Raw genomic sequence first — 8,159 nt, 5'->3', positions numbered from 1 at the left:
TGGGCTGGTGGGTGACACATGCAGAGTGGGACATTGAACGTTGCTGGGCTGGTGGGTGACACATGCAGAGTGGGACATTGAACGTTGCTGGGCTGGTGGGTGACACATGCAGAGTGGGACATTGAACGTTGCTGGGCTGGTGGGTGACACATGCAGAGTGGGACATTGAACGTTGCTGGGCTGGTGGGTGACACGTGCAGAGTGGGACATTGAACGTTGCTGGGCTGGTGGGTGACACATGCAGAGTGGGACATTGAACGTTGCTGGGCTGGTGGGTGACACGTGCAGAGTGGGACATTGAACGTTGCTGGGCTGGTGGGTGACACATGCAGAGTGGGACATTGAACGTTGCTGGGCTGGTGGGTGACACATGCAGAGTGGGACATTGAATGTTGCTGGACTGGTGGGTGACACATGCAGAGTGGGACATTGAACGTTGCTGGGCTGGTGGGTGACACATGCAGAGTGGGACATTGAACGTTGCTGGGCTGGTGGGTGACACATGCAGAGTGGGACATTGAACGTTGCTGGGCTGGTGGGTGACACATGCAGAGTGGGACATTGAACGTTGCTGGGCTGGTGGGTGACACATGCAGAGTGGGACATTGAACGTTGCTGGGCTGGTGGGTGACACATGCAGAGTGGGACATTGAACGTTGCTGGGCTGGTGGGTGACACGTGCAGAGTGGGACATTGAACGTTGCTGGGCTGGTGGGTGACACATGCAGAGTGGGACATTGAACGTTGCTGGGCTGGTGGGTGACACATGCAGAGTGGGACATTGAACGTTGCTGGGCTGGTGGGTGACACGTGCAGAGTGGGACATTGAACGTTGCTGGGCTGGTGGGTGACACATGCAGAGTGGGACATTGAACGTTGCTGGGCTGGTGGGTGACACATGCAGAGTGGGACATTGAACGTTGCTGGGCTGGTGGGTGACACATGCAGAGTGGGACATTGAACGTTGCTAAATGCTGGTGGGTGACACATGCAGAGTGGGACATTGAACGTTGCTGGGCTGGTGGGTGACACATGCAGAGTGGGACATTGAACGTTGCTAAATGCTGGTGGGTGACACATGCAGAGTGGGACATTGAACGTTGCTGGGCTGGTGTGTGACACATGCAGAGTGGGACATTGAACGTTGCTAAATGCTGGTGGGTGACACATGCAGAGTGGGACATTGAACGTTGCTAAATGCTGGTGGGTGACACATGCAGAGTGGGACATTGAACGTTGCTGGGCTGGTGGGTGACACATGCAGAGTGGGACATTGAACGTTGCTAAATGCTGGTGGGTGACACAAGCAGAGTGGGACATTGAACGTTGCTAAATGCTGGCAGTCCTAACAAAATGAAATGTACACCTGCAGCAATTGGAATGACATCATCTAGCAAGCAGACTTCTGCTGCACTGTTGGGATTCTAGGAGTTCACCAAGCACTGGAATGTAACTAACTGATAACTAATCATTTACAACAAATATTCCATGTTGCTTAGGAGCGTGACTTATATGATGAAGTATGATCATACAAGGAACATCACATCTTGGTCATGCTCCAAAGACTGCTGCATACCAGCTACATATTTGAAGAGGATTTTTTTGTGAATCCTACCTCATTTTTTATTGCACCACCAACTCATTACCAATGTAATTATACATGTTATACAGTTTCACCAACTTAAGAAAATGACCATTTAACTAAAGGCATTGGAAAACGTTTTTAAAATTCATTAGAAAGAGACCTACTGTACATTTCCAACTTCCTTGTGGTCCAGATTAGAGGTTCTAACCTCTTTGACCCAGTGCCATGCAAATATTAACACTAAATGAGTAATATGACTCTTGATTTTAATCATACTCAATAATTATATTGAACCTGCTTACAGGATAAAACCTTGTGACACCATGTGTTCATCACAAAGAATATTATCAAGGCTTAGGTCAGGCTGATTACAAAAATAAATGCTGCATAGGAAGGAATCATACAAAACTGATGGAAAATACATTTACAAAGTGCTACAAGAAATGCATTCGACCTAAATTAAGAATAAATAATAACATGTGTTAACTAAACTGTCAATGAAAATGAAAGTGCAAATGAAAACGAAGCTTCACCACTTTAGTCATTATTTGTGTGCTTAAGAAACTTCTCTCTGACTTTATCTCCAGACTTCTTCTGCTTGTTTGATGTTGTCATTACTGCCACAAGTGGTGGCAAAGTGTATTACAACTGAGTAGCGCTGCAGCCATACGGACTACAGCAGAGAAACTAGTATAACTGGTCAATAACACTGGTCTACATGATATATATTGGATATGCTTCCATGTAAATTTTGCATACTTTTATCACATTTATAAACCGTCTTTTTTTTCTGTCTGCAAAAGTTTCATTTCTGGAGACTTGTACTTTAAATTGCAAAATTAAATTTGAATTTAAATTTAAATTAAATTTAAATTGCAAAAAAAAACATGCCCCACCTTCTCTAAAGGTATTAATTTATCTTTTAAAAATGCACATGGATTTATATATATATATATATATATATATATATATATAAGATGTATGTTGATGCTCAGTGGACACAACTGTGTCAATGCTCAGTGGATACACCTGTGTGGATGCTAAGTGGATACACTTGTGTGGATGCTAAGTGGACACACCTGTGTGGATGCTAAGTGGACACACCTGTGTGGATGCTCAGTGGATACACCTGTGTGGATGCTAAGTGGACACACCTGTGTGGATGCTCAGTGGATACACCTGTGTGGATGCTAAGTGGATACACTTGTGTGGATGCTAAGTGGACACACCTGCGTGGATGCTAAGTGGATACACCTGTGTGGATGCTAAGTGGATACACTTGTGTGGATGCTAAGTGGACACACCTGTGTGGATGCTAAGTGGACACACCTGTGTGGATGCTAAGTGGACACACCTGTGTGGATGCTCAGTGGATACACCTGTGTGGATGCTAAGTGGACACACCTGTGTGGATGCTAAGTGGACACACCTGTGTGGATGCTCAGTGGATACACCTGTGTGGATGCTAAGTGGATAAACCTGTGTAGATGCTAAGTGGACACACCTGTGTGGATGCTAAGTGGATACACTTGTGTGGATGCTAAGTGGACACACCTGTGTGGATGCTAAGTGGACACACCTGTGTGGATGCTCAGTGGATACACCTGTGTGGATGCTAAGTGGACACACCTGTGTGGATGCTCAGTGGATACACCTGTGTGGATGCTAAGTGGATACACTTGTGTGGATGCTAAGTGGACACACCTGCGTGGATGCTAAGTGGATACACCTGTGTGGATGCTAAGTGGATACACTTGTGTGGATGCTAAGTGGACACACCTGTGTGGATGCTAAGTGGACACACCTGTGTGGATGCTAAGTGGACACACCTGTGTGGATGCTCAGTGGATACACCTGTGTGGATGCTAAGTGGACACACCTGTGTGGATGCTAAGTGGACACACCTGTGTGGATGCTCAGTGGATACACCTGTGTGGATGCTCAGTGGATACACCTGTGTGGATGCTCAGTGGATACACCTGTGTGGATGCTAAGTGGATACACCTGTGTGGATGCTAAGTGGACACACCTGTGTGGATGCTCAGTGGATACACCTGTGTGGATGCTCAGTGGATACACCTGTGTGGATGCTCAGTGGATACACCTGTGTGGATGCTAAGTGGACACACCTGTGTGGATGCTCAGTGGATACACCTGTGTGGATGCTAAGTGGATACACCTGTGTGGATGCTAAGTGGACACACCTGTGTGGATGCTCAGTGGATACACCTGTGTGGATGCTCAGTGGATACACCTGTGTGGATGCTAAGTGGATACACCTGTGTGGATGCTAAGTGGACACACCTGTGTGGATGCTCAGTGGATACACCTGTGTGGATGCTCAGTGGATACACCTGTGTGGATGCTCAGTGGATACACCTGTGTGGATGCTAAGTGGACACACCTGTGTGGATGCTCAGTGGATACACCTGTGTGGATGCTAAGTGGATACACCTGTGTGGATGCTAAGTGGACACACCTGTGTGGATGCTCAGTGGATACACCTGTGTGGATGCTCAGTGGATACACCTGTGTGGATGCTAAGTGGATACACTAGTGTGGATGCTAAGTGGACACACCTGTGTGGATGCTCAGTGGATACACCTGTGTGGATGCTCAGTGGATACACCTGTGTGGATGCTAAGTGGATACACCTGTGTGGATGCTCAGTGGATACACCTGTGTGGATGCTAAGTGGATACACCTGTGTGGATGCTCAGTGGATACACCTGTGTGGATGCTCAGTGGATACACCTGTGTGGATGCTCAGTGGATACACCTGTGTGGATGCTCAGTGGACACACCTGTGTGGATGCTCAGTGGCTACACATGTGTGGATGCTAAGTGGATACACATGTGTGGATGCTCAGTGGATACACCTGTGTGGATGCTCAGTGGATACACCTGTGTGGATGCTCAGTGGATACACATGTGTGGATGCTCAGTGGATACACCTGTGTGGATGCTCAGTGGATACACCTGTGTGGATGCTAAGTGGATACACATGTGTGGATGCTCAGTGGATACACCTGTGTGGATGCTCAGTGGATACACCTGTGTGGATGCTCAGTGGCTACACATGTGTGGATGCTCAGTGGATACACCTGTGTGGATGCTCAGTGGATACACCTGTGTGGATGCTAAGTGGATACACCTGTGTGGATGCTAAGTGGATACACCTGTGTGGATGCTCAGTGGATACACCTGTGTGGATGCTCAGTGGATACACCTGTGTGGATGCTCAGTGGATACACCTGTGTGGATGCTAAGTGGATACACCTGTGTGGATGCTCAGTGGATACACCTGTGTGGATGCTCAGTGGACACACCTGTGTGGATGCTCAGTGGATACACCTGTGTGGATGCTCAGTGGATACACCTGTGTGGATGCTACAAAGTGTTGCCAAGGGTGGGTGAGTGAGTCGTCCCATCAACAAGTAGAAGTATTAAAAAACTGTTAATGTTTACTTTATGCTATTGTGCCGTTTTTTTTTCAGTTGGGTAATTATTGTCTTTTGGGGCCCCGTTATTTGTGTGCGGTGACAAGTGTGTGTGAAATGTGTGCGGTGACAAGTGTGTGTGAAATGTGTGCGGTGACAAGTGTGTGTGAAATGTGTGCGGTGACAAGTGTGTGTGAAATGTGTGCGGTGACAAGTGTGTATGAAATGTGTGGTGACAAGTGTGTATGAAATGTGTGGTGACAAGTGTGTGTGAAATGTGTGTGGTGACAAGTGTGTGTGAAATGTGTGTGGTGACAAGTGTGTGTGAAATGTGTGCGGTGACAAGTGTGTGTGAAATGTGTGCGGTGACAAGTGTGTATGAAATGTGTGCGGTGACAAGTGTGTGTGAAATGTGTGTGGTGACAAGTGTGTGTGAAATGTGTGTGGTGACAAGTGTGTGTGAAATGTCGTATTGTGTGTGATTACTGCAGATATCAGGTGTGCTAATAAGATTGTCTATCATAATCTTGCAGTGCTATCGTGGATGTGCATACCAAGAATTGTTTGCTAGTGCATTACCTTTGTGCAGCTGACCAGTGTGATTTATTAAATTAGGACTTTTTGCAACGTAACTTTCCCCCTTTTTTCTTGTTAGTGCACCAATATTACACGTTTTAAAGAACAAACTTTCTACTTAACGGTAAGTGCAATTTGTCTGGTCCAAATAAACAGTCACCCACTCTATAGTTACTGTTAATAAACGTATTAAGCTATTCATTACATCATTAGGCGAATGATAGCATGGAGTGCTCGTTCATAAACGAGCGTACATCAAAACCGGCGTTATTCTGGTACAGTGTGACACTTAAATGCATGGTCCCCAGTAAGACTCCTGGGACCGGTTATGGTCCCAGGAGTCTTACTGGGGACCAACATGAAGTCATTTGAGATATCATTCTGCTGTGGTGCCCTTGTGCAATGAGCAATGCGACTTATCACTGGTGGTTCTTCTACTCTTGTTATGGTTTGTGCAAAATATTCTGATATTATTGCAATGAAGTTGACTTTGTTCCAAGTCAGACTGTAACCATGACTCCTGCTTCTGATACAATTACTAAACACATGCACTGTAGAACTGAAGCTTTTACTCAACTTACATCCAATTAGTGGTGCAATTAAGCAACAATGTCTCCTTTGTGAGCAGCAATGAACAATTCCAAGTCTCAAATCCACATTGCAGAAGAAGGTTGGACAAGCCATTCTGAGCAAGGAGACACTTTACGAGATCTCAAATCACAGCTGGCAGCTAAAGGTGCTCACTTTTCACAGACAAAACAGAACCTGGATGGACCTCAGAGGGCAGTTTGGACAAAAGTTATGGATGTAAAGCTTAATGAACAGCTGGAGGGTCAGGGGCCAGACGTAGAAGTTGTTATAGTACAGATGGTAGCGGGCATGGTGTCCCAAAGACCTTCAATGTGCACGAATACAGCTTTTCTTTTGACCTGCTGCAAGAACCTTTTCTGAGAAATATAACCAACAAGAAAGCAATGTTCCTGATCATGACATGTTAAGCTGTGCCATAAGCCTTTTCTTTGAGAAAACATCAGGAATATTTAAGTATGACTATTTTATAGTGAACACACTTTCCACATGACAGTAATTGTCTATGGAGGGTCAAGAACTGCACTTTTGGGGGAATTTTGCCTATTGTTCAGAATCATTATGAAAAACATGTTATTTTTTTTAATGCATTATAAATATTAAATAAATGCAATCTAAAGTCTGCTTACAATGGAGCCTTTGGCAGTTGCGCAATTCTGCCTACAAAGCCTTTCAAAAACACCCAAACGCCTCCATTGAAGTTTTATATACAACATGTAATATATACATGATGTAAGTATATATGTCATGTAGTAACATTCATAATAACATGTCATATATACATGATGTAAGTATATATGTCATGTAGTAACATTCATAATAACATGTCATATATACATGATGTAAGTATATATGTCATGTAGTAACATTCATAATAACATGTAATATATACATGATGTAAGTATATATGTCATGTAGTAACATTCATAATAACATGTAATATATGCATGATGTAAGTATATATGTCATGTAGTAACATTCATAATAACATGTAATATATACATGATGTAAGTATATATGTAGTAACTAGTAACATTCATAATAACATGTCATATATACATGATGTAAGTATATATGTCATGTAGTAACATTCATAATAACATGTAATATATACATGATGTAAGTATATATGTCATGTAGTAACATTCATAATAACATGTAATATATACATGATGTAAGTATATATGTCATGTAGTAACATTCATAATAACATGTAATATATACATGATGTAAGTATATATGTCATGTAGTAACAGGCACATTTAAAATAATGTATTTTGATCATTTTAATCATACGCAATTAATTTTGGATATGTATACAGTATATGTATGAATATGTACACAGTATATGTATGAATATGTACACAGTATATGTATGAATATGTATACAGTATATGTATGAATATGTATACAGTATATGTATGAATATGTATACAGTATATGTATGAATATGTATAGAGTATACTGTATGTATGAATATAGAAGCATCCACACATGATGTGGACAATAAGACTTATTTAAGGTTGACGTTCTTACCTGGGTGACGGCAAAGCTGCGCTTCCCACAAGGCACCACCTTGTACCACTTGTCATGCAGCATGTCCATGAAGCCGTCTGACTTGTACTGACTGACAAGCTCCGAGAAGTTGGAGGTGAGCGGGGAGTTCTGAGGTAGCCCGATCCCGTATCCTGTTGATAAGCATACATGTTGGTTTAATACCTGATCTGTTTCCATGTTCCTTTCTCCATATTTACTCACTTCTCTTTTGTCTGTAATTGCATTTAGTCATCATGTTTAGTGACTGCAATGCACAAATTACGTTGGTTTTAAATCAAAATGGAATTGAATTTGATGCATATTTTGTAGTAAAACAAATGCATGTGCAATTCATTTGATAGTTGAAAATAGATACTTACTAAAGCTGTCTTAAAACAATAATTGATATTGAGAGCTCACGGCTTCATTAAGTA

General features: G+C 43.1%; 1 protein-coding gene across 4 annotated transcripts in view; it reads right to left on the bottom strand.

Annotated features, from left to right (window-relative positions):
• LOC133638792 (glutamate receptor ionotropic, NMDA 3A-like) overlaps positions 1-8,159 on the bottom strand; it is a 79,397-nt gene that overhangs the window by 25,059 nt on the left and 46,179 nt on the right. For all 4 annotated transcript variants that reach the window (XM_062031744.1, XM_062031745.1, XM_062031746.1 and 1 more), the window contains one exon: positions 7,726-7,877. In XM_062031744.1, the coding sequence (XP_061887728.1) occupies positions 7,726-7,877 (152 nt within the window). The remainder of the gene's footprint in view (positions 1-7,725; positions 7,878-8,159) is intronic.

This window comes from Entelurus aequoreus, linkage group LG21, assembly GCF_033978785.1.
Source record: "Entelurus aequoreus isolate RoL-2023_Sb linkage group LG21, RoL_Eaeq_v1.1, whole genome shotgun sequence".
NCBI lineage: Eukaryota > Metazoa > Chordata > Actinopteri > Syngnathiformes > Syngnathidae > Entelurus > Entelurus aequoreus.
Note: the sequence above shows the minus strand (reverse complement) of the source record. Positions and strands in the feature narration are given on the sequence as shown.